Source organism: Aquarana catesbeiana, linkage group LG06 (assembly GCF_042186555.1).
Source record: "Aquarana catesbeiana isolate 2022-GZ linkage group LG06, ASM4218655v1, whole genome shotgun sequence".
Taxonomy (NCBI): domain Eukaryota; kingdom Metazoa; phylum Chordata; class Amphibia; order Anura; family Ranidae; genus Aquarana; species Aquarana catesbeiana.
This window is the reverse complement of record NC_133329.1, coordinates 82994866-83013365: the sequence shown is the minus strand read 5'-3', so window position 1 is coordinate 83013365 and position 18500 is coordinate 82994866. Positions and strand designations below refer to the sequence as shown.

Below are 18500 nucleotides of genomic sequence, written 5' to 3'. Positions count from 1 at the left end.
GCAACACAATAATTAATAGAAACAGCTGTGTAGGAGGCTTAAATCTGGGTGAGGAACAGCCAAACTCTGCTACTAAGGTGAGGTTGTGGAAGACACTTTCATGTCACAAGTCATACAACATGGTAAAAGTGAGCACAACAAAAAAACACGAGGTAGGTATACTGCATCAGCAAGGTCTCTCCCAGGCAAAGATTTCAAACCAGACTGGGGTTTCAAGATGTGCTGTTCAAGCTCTTTTGAAGAAGCACAAAGAAACGGGCAACGTTGAAGATGCAGTGGTCGGCCAAGAAAACTTAAAGGGGTTGTAAACCTTCGTGTTTTTTCACCTTAATGCATTCTATGCATTAAGGTGAAAAAACACCTTTCAGTGACCGTCCCCCCAGCCCCCCCCCCGTTTTACTTACCTGAGCCCTGGAACTTGACCCACGGGGTTCTCGGCTCTTGATTGGATAGATTGATAGCAGCGCAGCCATTGGCTCCCGCCGCTGTCAATCAAATCCAATGACGCAGGCGCCGAGTCCTGCATTCGACCTCTATGGACGCCGAATGCATACTTGCCAACAGTCCTGATTTTCCCGGGACAATCCCGATTTTTGTACCCCTGTCCCGATTTAAGCTTATCCCGATTTTTTTCCTGGGATTCTGCTTTTGTCCCAGGAAAATCGGGAATGTTTTTGGGTGAAAACGGCAGCAGGCTACACAAAGATGGCCACCACCGTTGCCACGAGTATTGTTTCCCCTTGTGTTCAGTGGAGAGGAGAGGGCAGCCAATCAGCTTCTCTCTTCAGTGGCTGCAGGGATTGGAGACCCCTCCCCTCTCCACTGAACACAGCAGGAAGAGATCAGCCGCCACCAACCCCCCGCCCCCGTGGAGCAACAGACGGTCAGTGCTTTGTTTCCATCGGCCATTTAGTCTGTAGCTGCCAAAAGTAGCCAGGCAGGTTTCAATGTTTCTGTGCAGCCCGGGTTAGAGCCTGTAGTGTTGACCTGCAATTATTAAATGTGTGAGTTAAGCAATCACATTCAAGAGGCAGTGACTGACTGCGTAGAGAGAGGAGAGATTTTCGATTGGTTGTGTGCCTGTCCATACCGCAGAGAAATTAAATGTCCAGTTCAGACATCGATGTTAAAGTCTTTACCATGTGGAATATTTTAAAGATTTTGTCACCAGTGCTGCTGCTTAACTGGATCTGCTCTGCTAATGCCCTTCGTACTGCTCAGTGCATGTGTTTTATTGCTTTTAATTTTGCTTTATCTTGTCTTTTTCATCTCAGTATTTATATTTTAAACATATTACAAAACTGCTAAGGCATGAAAATGTTTTAGGGAAAAAAAAAGTAAAGTACAGAAAGATTCAATGCTCTGTCATTTTCTGCAAGTGACATACTGCATATGCTGTGTATTTTTTAAGTTGTAATAACATTGCCACCTTTTTGTGATTCTTCATTTTTGCATCCTTTTGCCTCCTCCAGTTTCTGCATTATTTATGGCAGCTGGAACGACCCTAACCTAAAGCAGGCCATACATTATGCAATTTTCTTTTCTTCAAGCATGGGTTGAAGGAAAGAAAATTGCTCAATTTCCCCATCAACAGGAATCCCTCCCGCAGCACTGTTGTGTTCTGCAAGCGGGGAAATGCAGGGTGCCGTACCAACCAGCCTGTCGGGGTTTTTTTTTGCCCGATCACTGCTGACGGCTGGGTGGTGTAGTGTAGTGGGTGTTGTAGTGTAGTGGGTGTTGTAGTAATCAGCGTAGTGTAGTGGGTGTTGTAGTAATCAGTGTAGTGTAGTGGGTGTTCGTAGTGTAGTGGGTGCTGTAGTAATCAGCGTAGTGTAGTGGGTGTTGTAGTGTAGTGGGTGTTGTAGTAATCAGCGTGGTGTAGTGGGTGTTGTAGTAATCAGCGTAGTGTAGTGGGTGTTGTAGTGTAGTGGGTGTTGTAGTAATCAGTGTAGTGTAGTGGGTGTTGTAGTAATCAGTGTAGTGTAGTGGGTGTTCATAGTGTAGTGGGTGTTCGTAGTGTAGTGGGTGTTGTAGTAATCAGTGTAGTGTAGTGGGTGGTGTTGTAGTAATCAGTGTAGTGTAGTGCGTGTTGTAGTAATCAGTGTAGTGTAGTGGGTGTTGTAGTAATCAGCGTAGTATAGTGGGTGTTGTAGTAATTAGTGTAGTGTAGTGGATGTTGTAGTAATCAGTGTAGTGTAGTGGATGTTGTAGTAATCAGTGTAGTGTAGTGGGTGTTGTAGTAATCAGTGTAGTGTAGTGGGTGTTCGTAGTGTAGTGGGTGTTGTAGTAATCAGTGTAGTGTAGTGCGTGTTGTAGTAATTAGTGTAGTGGGTGTTGTAGTAATCAGCGTAGTATAGTGGGTGTTGTAGTAATTAGTGTAGTGTAGTGGATGTTGTAGTAATCAGTGTAGTGTAGTGGATGTTGTAGTAATCAGTGTAGTGTTGTGGGTGTTGTAGTAATCAGTGTAGTGTAGTGGGTGTTCGTAGTGTAGTGGGTGTTGTAGTAATCAGTGTAGTGTAGTGGGTGTTGTAGTAATCAGTGTAGTGTAGTGGGTGGTGTAGTAATCAGCGTAGAATAGTGGGTGTTGTAGTAATCAGTGTAGTGTAGTGGATGTTGTAGTAATCAGTGTAGTGTAGTGGATGTTGTAGTAATCAGTGTAGTGTAGTGGATGTTGTAGTAATCAGTGTAGTGTAGTGGGTGTTGTAGTTAATCAGTGTAGTGTAGTGGGTGTTGTAGTTAATCAGTGTAGTGTAGTGGGTGTTGTAGTAATCAGTGTAGTGTAGTGTAGTGGGTGTTGTAGTAATCAGTGTAGTGTAGTGGGTGTTGTAGTAATCAGTGTAGTGTAGTGGGTGGTGTAGTAATCAGCATAGTATAGTGGGTGTTGTAGTAATCAGTGTAGTGTAGTGGATGTTGTAGTAATCAGTGTAGTGTAGTGGATGTTGTAGTAATCAGTGTAGTGTAGTGGGTGTTGTAGTAATCAGTGTAGTGTAGTGTAGTGGGTGGTGTAGTAATCAGCGTAGTATAGTGGGTGTTGTAGTAATCAGTGTAATGTAGTGGATGTTGTAGTAATCAGTGTAGTGTAGTGGATGTTGTAGTAATCAGTGTAGTATAGTGGGTGTTGTAGTAATCAGTGTAGTGTAGTGGATGTTGTAGTAATCAGTGTAGTGTAGTGGATGTTGTAGTAATCAGTGTAGTGGATGTTGTAGTAATCAGTGTAGTGTAGTGGATGTTGTAGTAATCAGTGTAGTGTAGTGGGTGTTGTAGTAATCAGTGTAGTGTAGTGGGTGTTCGTAGTGTAGTGGGTGTTGTAGTAATCAGTGTAGTGTAGTGGGTGTTGTAGTAATCAGTGTAGTATAGTGGGTGGTGTAGTAATCAGCATAGTATAGTGGGTGTTGTAGTAATCAGTGTAGTGTAGTGGATGTTGTAGTAATCAGTGTAGTGTAGTGGGTGTTCATAGTGTAGTGGGTGTTGTAGTAATCAGTGTAGTGTAGTGGGTGTTCGTAGTGTAGTGGGTGTTGTAGTAATCAGTGTAGTGGGTGTTGTAGTAATTAGTGTAGTGGGTGTTGTAGTAATCAGTGTAGTGTAGTGGATGTTGTAGTAATCAGTGTAGTGTAGTGGGTGTTGTAGTAATCAGTGTAGTGTAGTGTAGTGGGTGGTGTAGTAATCAGCGTAGTATAGTGGGTGTTGTAGTAATCAGTGTAATGTAGTGGATGTTGTAGTAATCAGTGTAGTGTAGTGGATGTTGTAGTAATCAGTGTAGTATAGTGGGTGTTGTAGTAATCAGTGTAGTGTAGTGGATGTTGTAGTAATCAGTGTAGTGTAGTGGATGTTGTAGTAATCAGTGTAGTGGATGTTGTAGTAATCAGTGTAGTGTAGTGGATGTTGTAGTAATCAGTGTAGTGTAGTGGGTGTTGTAGTAATCAGTGTAGTGTAGTGGGTGTTCGTAGTGTAGTGGGTGTTGTAGTAATCAGTGTAGTGTAGTGGATGTTGTAGTAATCAGTGTAGTGTAGTGGGTGTTGTAGTAATCAGTGTAGTGTAGTGGGTGTTGTAGTGTAGTGGGTGTTGTAGTAATCAGTGTAGTGTAGTGGGTGTTGTAGTAATCAGTGTAGTGTAGTGGATGTTGTAGTAATCAGTGTAGTATAGTGGGTGTTGTAGTAATCAGTGTAGTGTAGTGGATGTTGTAGTAATCAGTGTAGTGTAGTGGATGTTGTAGTAATCAGTGTAGTGGATGTTGTAGTAATCAGTGTAGTGTAGTGGATGTTGTAGTAATCAGTGTAGTGTAGTGGGTGTTGTAGTAATCAGTGTAGTGTAGTGGGTGTTCGTAGTGTAGTGGGTGTTGTAGTAATCAGTGTAGTGTAGTGGATGTTGTAGTAATCAGTGTAGTGTAGTGGGTGTTGTAGTAATCAGTGTAGTGTAGTGGGTGTTGTAGTGTAGTGGGTGTTGTAGTAATCAGTGTAGTGTAGTGGGTGTTGTAGTAATCAGTGTAGTATAGTGGGTGGTGTAGTAATCAGCATAGTATAGTGGGTGTTGTAGTAATCAGTGTAGTGTAGTGGATGTTGTAGTAATCAGTGTAGTGTAGTGGGTGTTCATAGTGTAGTGGGTGTTGTAGTAATCAGTGTAGTGTAGTGGGTGTTCGTAGTGTAGTGGGTGTTGTAGTAATCAGTGTAGTGGGTGTTGTAGTAATTAGTGTAGTGGGTGTTGTAGTAATCAGTGTAGTGTAGTGGATGTTGTAGTAATCAGTGTAGTGTAGTGGGTGTTGTAGTAATCAGTGTAGTGTAGTGTAGTGGGTGGTGTAGTAATCAGCGTAGTATAGTGGGTGTTGTAGTAATCAGTGTAATGTAGTGGATGTTGTAGTAATCAGTGTAGTGTAGTGGATGTTGTAGTAATCAGTGTAGTATAGTGGGTGTTGTAGTAATCAGTGTAGTGTAGTGGATGTTGTAGTAATCAGTGTAGTGTAGTGGATGTTGTAGTAATCAGTGTAGTGGATGTTGTAGTAATCAGTGTAGTGTAGTGGATGTTGTAGTAATCAGTGTAGTGTAGTGGGTGTTGTAGTAATCAGTGTAGTGTAGTGGGTGTTCGTAGTGTAGTGGGTGTTGTAGTAATCAGTGTAGTGTAGTGGATGTTGTAGTAATCAGTGTAGTGTAGTGGGTGTTGTAGTAATCAGTGTAGTGTAGTGGGTGTTGTAGTGTAGTGGGTGTTGTAGTAATCAGTGTAGTGTAGTGGGTGTTGTAGTAATCAGTGTAGTGTAGTGGGTGTTGTAGTAATCAGTGTAGTATAGTGGGTGGTGTAGTAATCAGCATAGTATAGTGGGTGTTGTAGTAATCAGTGTAGTGTAGTGGATGTTGTAGTAATCAGTGTAGTGTAGTGGGTGTTCGTAGTGTAGTGGGTGTTTTAGTAATCAGTGTAGTGTAGTGGGTGTTCGTAGTGTAGTGGGTGTTGTAGTAATCAGTGTAGTGGGTGTTGTAGTAATTAGTGTAGTGGGTGTTGTAGTAATCAGTGTAGTGTAGTGGGTGGTGTAGTGGTAATCAGTGTAGTGTAGTGGGTGGTGTAGTGGTAATTAGTGTAGTGTAGTGGGTGGTGTAGTGATAATCAGTGTAGTGTAGTGGGTGTTGTAGTGGGCAGTGTAGTATAGTGGGTATTGTAGTTTAGTGGACAGGTAGGTCAATATACTGGTCAGTATAGGAATCAGGTAGGTCAGTGTAGTGGACAGGTAGTGGACAGGTAGGTAAGTGTAATAATCAGTCTAGGAATCATGTAGGTCAGTGTAGAGGTCAGTATATAGGAAGGCTGGTAAGTACTATTTTAGGAAGGGAAGGGACTCAGGGAGTGCTAAAAACCTGTAGGTTAGGGGCGCAAATTTCTTGCCTTGCACCATGTGCTGACAACCCACGCTACGTCACTGCTGCTGGGGGCACCTGATGTAAGGACGGACTCTGCTGGGGGCACCTGATGTAAGTAGGGACTCTGCTGGGGGCACCTGATGCAAGGAGGCACTCTGCTGGGGCCACCTGATGCAAGGAGGCACTCTGCTGGGGGCACCTGATGCAAGGAGGGACTCTGCTGGGGGCACCTGAAGCAAGGAGGGACTCTGCTGGGGGCACCTGAAGCAAGGAGGGTCTCTGCTGGGGGCACCTGATGCAAGGAGGCACTCTGCTGGGGCCACCTGATGCAAGGAGGCACTCTGCTGGGGGCACCTGATGCAAGGAGGGACTCTGCTGGGGGCACCTGAAGCAAGGAGGGACTCTGCTGGGGGCACCTGAAGCAAGGAGGGTCTCTGCTGGGGGCACCTGATGCAAGGAGGGACTCTGCTGGGGGCACCTGATGCAAGGAGGGACTCTGCTGGGGGCACCTGATGCAAGGAGGGACTCTGCTGGGGGCACCTGATGCAAGGAGGGACTCTGCTGGTGGCACCTGATGCAAAGACAGACTCTGCTGGTGACACCTGATGCAAGGACGGACTCTGCTGGTGGCAGGCGACGTGGCAGGTGACATGCTCAAGGGTCCCACTGATTCTGCATTATGGTGAGTTAAATGATTTCATTTTATATTACAATGTAATAATAGAAGTAATGCGCTTCAATCATCCTGACACCATAACAACCATGGTGCCGGGAAGATTGAAGCGCTAGCACCAGGTGTTTGGAGTATCTTTATCTGCTAATTGTTAAACTGTGGAATACACATTTCTATTGTGGTGTAGGATCTGGGGCTGCTGTCCCTCCATCTCTCTCACTTTCCCCCCCTTTCCCTCTCCATCCCTCATTCATCTCAGACTCCAACCACACCCTCTTTGAGCCACGCTCATTTAAGCCACGGCCATTATTTCACGTAAACCACGCCCATTTTTCGGCACAGCGAGCCACATTTCAATTTTGTCACTCCGACAAATGCATGCCCTGCCCCCTAATTATAATGTGACTCCGCCTACAGCCAAAAAAGCATCCCTAAAAATTTTTTACAATGTTGGCAACTATGCGAACGCTGCATTCGGCAGGGCACCCGTAAGGTATTCCCCCGGGTGAGCGCTTCTCTGATTATCTGATGTGCCGAGGAGACGCAAGAGCCACCGGGGGACCCCAGAAGAACTGGTTTGGGACCACTCTGTGCATAATGAGCTGCACAGTGGAGGTAAGTATAACATGTTTGTTATTTAAAAAAACAAAAACAAACCCTTACAATCACTTTAATGCAGCATATGAAAAACACATCATGCTTACATCCCTTCAACATTGGAAGATGTCCAGCAGTGCCTTTAGCACAGAACTGGTGGAAACCAGTGGGACCCAGGTACACCCATCTACTGTCCAGAGAAGTGATCTTCATGGAAAAATTGCATCCAAAAAGCCATACCTCTGACATGGAAACAAGGTTAAGTGGTTCAGCTATGCATTAAAACATAGGAACTGGGGTGCAGAAAAATGGCAGCAGGTGCTCTGGACTGATGAGTCAAAATGTGAAATATTTGGCTGTAGCAAGAGGCAGTTTGTTGGTGAAGGGCTGGAGAGCGGTACAATAATGAGTGTCTGCAGGCAACAGTGAAGCATGGTGGAGGTTCCTACCAAGTTTGGGGCTCCATTTCTGTTAATGGAGTTGGAGATTTGGTCAGGATCAGTGGTGTCCTCAATGCAGAGAAATACAGACAGATATTTATCCATCATGCCATACCATCAGGAAGGTGTGTGATTAGCCCCAAATATATTCTGCAGCAGGACAACAACCCCAAACATACAGCCAATGTCATTAAGACATTCAGTGTAAAGAAGAACAAGGAGTCCCGGAAGTGACGGTTTGGCCCCCACAGAGCCCTGATCTCAACATCATGGAGTCTGTCTGGGATTACATGAAGAGGCAGAAGGATTTGAGGCAACCGACATCCACAGAAGTTCTATGGTTTATTCTCCAAGATGTTTGGAACAACCTACCTGCCGAGTTCCTTCAAAAACTGTGTGTAATGTACCTAGAAGAACTGATGCTGTTTTGAAGGCAAAAGGTGGTCACACCAAACATTGATTTCATTTGGATCTCTCTTCTGTTCATGTACTTTCTTTTTTGTAAATTGATAAAAATAAACTATTAACACTTCTATTTCTGAAAGAATTCTTAATTTACAGCATTCTTTTTTCACACCTGCTTAAAACTTTTGCACAGTAGTGTACATACTATACAGAAAAGATAAATATATATAATATATATTATACTGTATGCCAATGGCCAATGAATGTGGATTGGATTTATCACAATGTCTACTTCAGTGATTTCTAGCTTCCTGGGGCATCAACCAGGTATGATAATAAATGCAGTATATAGTTACATTGGACCAAGCTGGAACTATGTATAAATTCATACCTGAAATTCCTCTTTAAAGAGGCGTTCCACCCAAAAGTGGAACTTCCACTTATCTGACCCCCCCCCCCCCAGTGCCACATTTAGCACCTTTCGGGGGGGGGGAGGGGGGAGCGGAAACCCATTTTTTACAGGTATCCTGCCCCCACTTGCGGGAGACCGGGCCGCGGCAAATTATGTCAGCAGCTCGGCCCACCTCCTCCTTCCTCCCCTTCTGTCGGGCCAGTTAGAGAGCGCAGCACGCTTAGCGCACGCAGTAGGGACCCAGCCGTGAAGCCAAAAGTCTACACTGCCAGGTTCCCTTACCCACAATGGCAGCGGCAGCACCCAAACAGTTGATGTAAACATCGGCTGCGGTGCCGACATCGCTGGACTCCAGGACAGGTAAGTGTCCTATTATTAAAAGTCAGCAGCTACAGTATGTGTAGCTGCTGACTTTTAATTTTTAAAGGGGCGGGCGGAACTGTGCTTTAATATTGCTTTTTCAGGAGTGTTTTCCTGAAATGTAAGTTTTGCTGAATATTTTATAATCATGATACCAATATTGCAAAATGATTTGTGCCAAAACAAACCCACATCACAATATTTCATCACTGAAAGTCCAGGGCACCAATATCTCACCCGCCAAGAGATCTATGTTGAAATGTCTGTGCCAAATATGTTGAAATGTCTGTGCCAAATAATCTCTGCCATCTTCTATTCTATTTATGGTATTAAAAAATAGCAAAAATGTTAATAATAATATTAATAACTACCGTAGTCCAGTTCTGTGGCAGGCCATTTGTTGGTTGTCCAGAAGTACGGGGTCTAGAAAACAAAAATCCCATGTGAAATGACAAATGCATTAGTCCAGCTTTTTTCAACCTTTTTACCCTAGAGCAGTGATGGCGAACCTTGGCACCCCAGATGTTTTGGAACTACATTTCCCATGATGCTTAACTACACTGCAGAGTGCATGAGCATCATGGGAAACGAAATTCCAAAACATCTGGGGTGCCAAGGTTTGCCATCACTGCCCTAGAGGAACCTTTAAAATTATTTCCAGGTCTCAGGGAACCTTTGCCAAAACCATTTGGTTTTGGTGGTCGGTGGGAAAAATGACCCTTTCATGGTTAGTCAGTTGGGAGAATGCTCTCCTTACTGTGGTGGTCCGAGAACTATGCAGGCACTATCAGATTGGAAGCCAAACAGGCACAGTTCAAGTAAACTGAGAAGCTGAGAAGAGGCTGGCTGTGGTTTTCCTCCATGGGATAACCCAACTGAAAGCTGTGAGCAGGAAAACATCACCACACCAGCTCTAGATCTAAACAGAAATATATTCAGATCTGATTGGCACCTGAGACTTGTCCATAGACTTCCCTTTAAGGAACCGCAAATAGCAGATTCCTATATACACTATACAACCAAATATTTGTGGACACCTGACCATCACATCTACTATATGACCATAAGTATGTGGTTTATTACCACTACCATCATGACCGCGTGTCGTCTTTGGTGAACTTTAAACCTTGGAACGTTGCTTTCACCATCACTTTTCATTTGCCCTTGTGCCAGGTTCATGTTCTGCTTTAAGATACAAATGTCATTTCTTGGATGTCATCCATCCACCATGTTCTTCTTCTCCCTTCTCCTTTCTTCCACAATCTTGCATAGCTCCTCTCCAGATGTCTTTCTCGTAGAAATGTGCGATTTGTTACGAATTGAAATCCAGGCAAAATTTTTGTTATTTGGAGATATGGATGTATCCAAATTTCTGAATCATAGTAACGAATTTCAACGAATTTGAAATGAATTAGAACAAAAGGAATGATCCAAATTTGAATTTGAAAATGAATATGAATTTGAATTCAAATTTGAAAATGAATACATTTGAAATAGAAACACATTGCAATAATTACAGTAGGGTTTAAAAGTGAAATAAGATGATGATTCCTATTAAGGCTGCTGAATAGAATAGAGTAAAACAAAATATAATAGAAAAGAATAAAATAGAAAATAAAAGAATAGAATATAATATAAAATAATAGAATAGAAAAATAATAGAGTAAAACAGAATATAATAGAAAAGAATAAAATAGAACAGAAAATAAAGGAACAGAATAGAAGAGAACATAAAAGAATAGAAGAAAATAAAGGAATAGAATAAAACATAACAGAATAGAGCAGAATAGAATTGCATAGAATAAAAAAAAATAGAATAGACTAAAATAGAACAAATATAGTCGTCTTCGGAAATTCGAATTTCTAATCGATTGGAAATTAACGAATATACAAAACGAATCCGAATATACGAAACGAATTCCGAAAATAAATCATTCTAACATAACGAATATGACGAAGCAAAACAAATGATTCCTTTGTGCACATTTCTACATTCTTGGTGGTTCCTTCCAGCAAGCTCTTTGCAGCACCTCTTTATTGTCACTCATGACCATGCTTGTCCATTGGATTTTCAAGGTCCTTCTGTAGCACAGCAGTTAAAACTTGTCATCTTCTTTTTTGGGACCTAATATGGGAAAACATTTCTGCGCTATACCTGATGTGGGGATGTCAATGGCGCACCATCAGCATAAGTTGTAAACAAACTATTTATTTAGCAACATAAAACAAAGCAGCATTTCGGGGATGCTGAGGACCCCTTCCTCAGGAAGGAAGTGAGATCCCTGAAAGAGGGCCCTTTTCTATTCCAGCATGGCCTTCCACTGAAACCATTTTGGAGACCTAAACCACCCAAAAAAAAAAAACACTAAAATTTAAATCTGGCCAAAACCCCATAAAATTCAGTCCAAATCTGTTGTCATCCAAAATCTCTAATCAATATTGTATTCCAATGCTGAACTAAAAAAAAAAAAGAACACAGGCGTGCTTAGAAACCTTTTTTGGGCATCTCGCGGTGACACGGGCAGAGATGTTGCACTATATTTAGCTCCCCTGCTATTAGGAAACTAGATTTGGTCAGATCCTGTGTTTCTGGCTAGTTAAATCAATCTTCTCCCAGACATGCCTGTCTCTTTGTTTTGTGCCCCCCTCCCGGAGAAGCAGCATTGTGTCTGCCAGGCCCATAGTGTTCCTGACAGACTGCGGTAATTACAGAGCGATGGCACTACTCCTTGCCGTATTGGGAGCAGCTCCTGTCACAATAAATGTCCCGTTGTGAGGATCTCTGGATGTTCATAACTAAAACTGTTCCTGACATAATCCTCTGATTTGCTCCAAATTTAGCAGCGCGTACCTTAAGGGCAGTGCCCTTGTTATCTCGGCGCTGCCAGCCTCTCATTTGTGCCAGGGATTTGCAGTCTACAAATATTCATTATACGGCCGAGACAACTATTTAAAGAAAAAAAAAAACTCTTAAAGGAAGAAGAAAAAAGGTCATCTTAAGCTGTTATACTACTGTGCTAGGTATTATTTTCTTGCTTTTGTGGTCGAGTTACCACATTTTCTAAGACTCAAATAAATTTTTATGTGGGGCATATGTGCAAAAGATTATATGAGATGTAAAATTATCATATTATAAAATTCATATACTAATGTTATCAATGTTATATATAAATATATATTATATATATATATATATATATATATATATATATATATATATATATATATATATATATACATATATACAGTTGTGTGAAAAAGTATTTGCCCCCTTTCTTTTTTGCATATTTGTCACACTTAAATGATTTAGCTCATCAAAAAATGTTATTATTACACAAAGACAACCCGAGTAAATACAAAATGCAGTTTTTAAATGATGGTTTCATTTATCAAGGCAAAAAAGCTGTCCAAACCTGTGAAAAAGTAATTGCCCCCTAACAGAGGCGGCTATAGGCTTTGTGAGGCCTTAAGCAAAACCTAGACATGAGGCCCCACTTACGCCCATAATGGGAAAAATAATTCAAGCGATAAAAATGTAACTGTATAAATTGCATATATTAACAGCTTTAAAGTGCTGGTGTCCGTGCTCTATCTAGGTGCTGGTGTCAGTGCTCTATCTCGGTGCTGGTGTCAGTGCTCTATCTCGGTTCTGGTGTCAGTGCTCTATCTCGGTGCTTGTGTCAGTGCTCTATCTCGGTGCTGGTGTCAGTGTTTTATCTCGGTTCTGGTGTCAGTGTTCTATCTTGGTTCTGGTGTCAGTGCTCTACCTCGGTGCTGGTGTCAGTGTTCTATCTTGGTTCTGGTGTCAGTTCGCTACCTCGGTGCTGGTGTCAGTGCTCTCTATCTCAGTGCTGGTGTCAGTGAGGGAGATAGCAGCAGAGAAGCCAAATAGCAGGCAGTGCCAGCACCATGGCTGAGGATCAGCACTGGACTGGCACTTCCGGACTCCAGCAGTGGACCCCTACATAGGTGGGGGTAAGGGCGGGCGGAGGGAGGGGTCAGGGGCTGTCAAGCACAGGTTGGCGCACTGGGACACTGGCACAGGACTGAGCTGCCCTGACTGTGGCACTGATAACCAGGAGGAAGGTAGTGGAGGGGGTGGAGCAGGGGGTGGATTTAAAGGTCAGTGGCTGAGGGATGCTGGAGGAACAGGGATGGGGGCTGGCTCTCTCTCATGCTGGTGGTGGTAGCTGCCTCTCCCTGCAGCTGGAGCCCTGGATCCCCCCGCCTTGATTGACAGCCCCAGAGAGGGGTGGCCCAGACACCATTTCTCTCCTCCCTCCCCCTTCTATCGGCTCCATATACTGCACTGGTGAGGCTTCCTCCCCGGCGGGACCCTCCTTTTCCCCTCTGCAGCTCTGCTTATCAGTCAGATGCGGGGATTGCTCAGCGGAGCACTCCATTTGGGGGTGACGGGGGGCGATTTGCGTCTCCAGAGCAGCAGGAATAAGTTTAATTTTGCTCCGGCTGCTGGAATGAGTCTCCTCCCCTGGACAATCCATGCTGGCTGGCCCCGCCTCCTCCCCAAGACACGGCCCCTTCCTCTCTCCACTGCCTGACCATGGAACTCACAGGCAGCATTAACCCTCTGCTGGCTGGAGCGGAGCGTCGCCGCAGCGACATTGTTGTCAGCAGAGGTGTCTCTTAAAATAGGCGGTCGCAAGGCCCCTGTGAGTGCGACGCCTTAGGCGATTGCCTAATTCGCCTAATTTGCCTAACTAGAGAGCCGCCTCTGCCCCCTAAACCTAATAACTGGTTGTGCCACCCTTGGCGGCAACAACTGCAATCAAGCGTTTGCGATAACTGGCAATGAGTCTTTCACATTGCTGTAGAGCAACTTTGGCCCACTCTTCTTTGCAGAATTGTTTTAATTCAGCCACATTGGAGGGTTTTCCAGCATGAACGGCCTGTGTAAGGTCATGATACAGCATCTCAATTGGATTTAAGTCCGGGCTTTGACTAGGCCATTCCAAAAGCTATATTTTTCTTTGTTTGAACCATTTAGAGGTGGACTTGCTGTTGTGTTTCGGATCATTGTCCTGCTGCATAATCCAAGTGCACTTGAGCTTGAGGTCACAAATTGATGGCCGGACATTCTCCTTTAGAATTTTCTGGTAGAGCTCAGAATTCATGGTTCCATTTATGGTAAGTCGTCGAGGTCCTGAAGCTGCAAAGCAGCCCCAGACCATCACACTACCACCACCATGTCTGATTGTTGGTATGCTGTTCTTGTTATGAAATGCTGTATTCATTTTATGCCAGATGTAACGGGATGCACACCTTCCAAAAAATTTAAATTTTGTCTCATCAGTCCACAGAATATTTGCCTAAAAGTCTTGGGGATAATCAAGATGTTTTTTTGCTAAATGTGAGATGAGCCTTTGTGTTCTTTTTGGTCAGCAGTGGCTTTGGCCTTGGAACTCTCCCATGGATGCCATTTTTGCCTAGTCTCTTTCTTATCGTTGAATCATGAACACTGATCTTACCTGAGGCAAGTGAGGCCTGCAGTTCTTTAGATGTTGTTCTGGGTTCTTTTATGACCTCCTGGAGGAGGCGTCGTCATGCTCTTGGAGTAATTTTTGTAGGCTGGCCACTCCGGAGAAGGTTCACCACTGTTCCAAGTTATCTCCATTTGTGGATAATGGCTCTCTCCATGGTTCACTGGAGTTCCAAAGCCTTAGAAGTGGCTTTGAAACATTACTTGGTTTCTAATCTATTCTTGAATTTTTTTAGATTGTGGCATGATGTGTGGCTTTTTGTGATCTGTTGGCGTGCTTTACTTTGTCAAACAGCTTCTATTTATGTGATTTATTGATTCAACAGGTCTGGCAGTAATCAGGCCTGGGTGTAGCAAGTGAAATTTAACTCATCTTTTTAAAAAATTGTGGTTAATCACAGTTCATCCATGATTCAGCATGGGAGGGGGCAATTACTTTTATCACATAGGGCCAGGCAGGTTTGAACATTTTTTTCCCCTTATAAATGAAATAATAATTTAAAACCTGCATTTTGGATTTACTCTTAATCACTTAAGTGTGAGAAATATGCAAATAAAAACAGGAGGGGGCAAATACTTTTTCACACAACTATGTATGTGTATATATATATATATATATATATATATATATATATATATATATATATATATATACAGTGGGGACGGAAAGTATTCAGAGCCCCTTAAATTTTTCACTCTTTGTTATATTGCAGCCATTTGCTAAAATCATTTAAGTTAATTTTCCTCATTAATGTACACACAGCACCCCATATTGACAGAAAAACACAGAATTGTTGACATTTTTGCAGATTTATTAAAAAAGAAAAACTGAAACATCACATGGTCCTAAGTATTCAGACCCTTTGCTGTGACACTCATATATTTAACTCAGGTGCTGTCCATTTCTTCTGATCATCCTTGAGATGGTTCTACACCTTCATTTGAGTCCAGCTGTGTTTGATTATACTGATTGGACATGATTAGGAAAGCCACACACCTGTCAATATAAGACCTTACAGCTCACAGTGCATGTCAGAGCAAATGAGAATCATGAGGTCAAAGGAACTGCCTTACACTATATTACCAAAAGTATTGGGACACCTGATTTTACACACCCATAAACTTTAATCGCATAACAGTCTTATTCTGTAGGGTTCAATATTGAGTTGGCCCACCCTTTGCAGCTATAACAGCTTCAACTCTTTTGGGAAGGCTGTCCACAAGGTTTAGGAGTGTGTCTATGGGAATGTTTGACCATTCTTCCAGAAGCGCATTTGTGAGGTCAGGCACTCATGTGGACAAAAAGGCCTGGCTGGCAGTCTCCACTGTAATTCATCCCAAAGGTGTTCTATTGTGCAGGCCAGTCAAGTTCCTCCACTCCAAACTCGCTCATCCATGTCTTTATGGACCTTGCTTTGTGTACTGGTGCTCAGTCGTGTTGGAACAGGAAGGGGTCATCCCCAAACTGTTCCCACAAAGTTGGGAGCATGAAATTGTCCAAAATGTCTTGGTATGCTGACGCCTTAATAGTTCCCTTCACTGGAACTAAGGGGCCAAGCCCAACCCCTGAAAAACATTCCCACACCATAATTCCCCCTCCACCAAATGATTTGGACCAGTGCACAAAGCAAGGTCCATAAAGACATGGATGAGTGAATTTGGGGTGGAGGAACTTGATTGGCCTGCACAGAATCCTGACCTCAAACCGATAGAACACCTTTGAGATTAATTAGAGCATAGACTGCGAGCCAGGCCTTCTCTTCCACATCAGTGCCTGACCTCACAAATGTGCTTCTGGAAGGATGGTCAAACATTCCCATAGACCAGGGCTCAAAATTTAAATTCCTGGGCCACTGGCCAGGCCTTAAGAGTTACTTGCCACCAGTTGCCCCACCCAACCCCTATCCTGCCCCGCCCCTAAGTCTGCCCCTAAACACGTCCTCGTAAATTATCTTATGAAATTACACTGTTAAATGTTTTATGCAGAAGTTTAAAAAAAAAATATTAGCAACAACTTTAACAATATTAACATAAAGCATATCAGTGCCCTTCAGTGCAGCCGATCAGTGCAGCCGATCAGTGCCCATCAGTGCAGCAGGTCAGTGCAGCCTATAGGTGCCCATCAGTGCAGCCAATCAGTGCAGCCTATCAGTGGCCATCAGTGCAGCCTATCAGTGGCCATTAGTGCAGCCTATTAGTGGCCATCAGTGCAGCCTATCAGTGCAGTGTATCAGTGCCCATCAGTGCAGTGTATCGGTGCCCATCAGTGCAGCGTACCATTTCTCACCAGTGCAGCATACTATTGCCCATCAGTGCAGCCTCATCAGTGCCCATCAGTGCAGCCTATCAGTGCCCATCTTTGTAGCATACCATTGCCCACCAGTGCAGCATACCATTGCCCATCAGTGCAGCGTATCATTCCCATCAGTGCAGCCTCATCAGTCATTAGTGCCAAGCAATGCACCAGGGAGGAATCGGGAGGATCGGGCAGCCGGGTGACACAGAGCGGCGATTTCCTGCTGAGACGTAGCTGATATATTAATAGCCAGGCGCTGTCAAACAAAGTCCCGCCTACTGGACCGGCAAATCTAACAGACAGTACACTCATCCAGTGCCAGTCCAGGAGGCGGGACTTTGACAGCGGCGGCTATTCATATACAAGCTGCGTCTGTGTCATCCGGCTGCCCGATCCTTCTGACATTTTCCTGGCTAAACGCTTCTGGCAGAAGTGGTGCAGGCTTTTTTACAGGACATCAGAGCGGCCCTGGGGACAGGGTACCCCTCCGGGCCGCTCTGATGACTGCACCGCTTCTGCCAGAAGTGAACAGCCCAGAAACTGTCACTGGTGCTTTTATGACATTTTTATGGCATTTTTATTATTTTTTTTTTACTAGTAATGGCGGTGACCTGTGATTTTTATCGGGACTGAGACATTGTGGCAGACAGATCGGACACTTTTGACACATATATGGGACCATTAACATTGATACATAGATCAGTGCTATAAAAATGCACTGATTACTGTGTAAATGTCACTGGCAGGGAAGAGGTTAACACTAGGGGGCGATCAAGGGGTTAACTGTGTTCCCTCGTGTGTGTTCTAACTGTAGGGGGGATGGAACTGACTAGAGGAGATGACAGAGTGTTGTTCCTAGCTAATGTAACGCTTAACCCTAACAAAGGTGGTCAGACACTATAGCTAGCTTCCCCCTTTCCCATAAGGCAAGGTGGCCTTCCCATGTCCGATTGCCCCCAGGACCTATACACAATGCTATAGTGCCTGGCCACCACATGAGGCAGGCGCGAACTGAGCAAAGCAAACAGGTATTTGCAGTTGGCAGACAGGCAGAGTGATTCAATGACAGTCCAAGAACAAGGCAGGCAAGGTTTAGAATAGACAGGGTCAAATCCATAGTCAAAACTCAGGGAGAATTCAGAGAGTAGTCAATATCCAATCCAAGTTCATCAACGAGGGAATCCAAACAACAGAGCAGGGCAGACAAACAGAGAGCTTGGAGCATGTGTTACAAACGTAATATTACAAGCATGAGACTGCAGACTTGACTGGCTTAAACCAGGTTTGGTCTCTACCCAGAGACTGACCACATCAAATACCTTACAGGTAGACAGACAAGGAGAATGCCATAGCCAAAACCAGGATGATGGAATGAGAAGGAGGAGCATTGCACGCTCCTGACACCAATTGCACTTTGCACAGATTGGTGCACTCTTGCTGCCATCCCAGTTACTACAGGTGTCTTACCTGCCAGTGTACCTACTCCACCTATTCACTGATTCCCCTTCTGACTGTGATCACAAACATTTTACATTCGTCCATATGTGAGTTGCTAATTGTCATTGTTTTAATACATTTTTTAATATCTACTACAGAAACAAGGAAGAGTGGGATCAAGGGGACAGTGGCTGATGTTGGCCCAATCATGCTCCCACCCTGGAAAAGACTGGACTATATCGGTACAGATAAATAACAATAAACAGTCGAGTAAAAGGATTTATTACAAAGAAAGAAATTACATAGTGTACTTGTTAAAATTGCAAAAACAGAGGCTCGGAATTGCCCAAGAGGCATCTGTTGTTACAGGGTATAGAATGGTCTGGTTCTCGACTAGTTTCGCGGTATTACCGCTTCCTCAGGAGGACCAATCTATGAAGAAGATAGTACATAATAATGCAGACAATGTGCAAACAAAAATCATAATACAGCATGTAGAAAAAACAACATAAGACGTAAATAATAGAGTGGCTTACCCTATAT

General features: G+C 43.6%; 1 protein-coding gene across 2 annotated transcripts in view; it reads right to left on the bottom strand.

Annotated features, from left to right (window-relative positions):
- The window catches only part of RGS11 (regulator of G protein signaling 11), a 266061-nt gene that overhangs the window by 135992 nt on the left and 111569 nt on the right, over positions 1-18500 (bottom strand). For both annotated transcript variants that reach the window (XM_073636325.1, XM_073636326.1), the window contains exon 5: positions 9099-9150. In XM_073636325.1, the coding sequence (XP_073492426.1) occupies positions 9099-9150 (52 nt within the window). The remainder of the gene's footprint in view (positions 1-9098; positions 9151-18500) is intronic.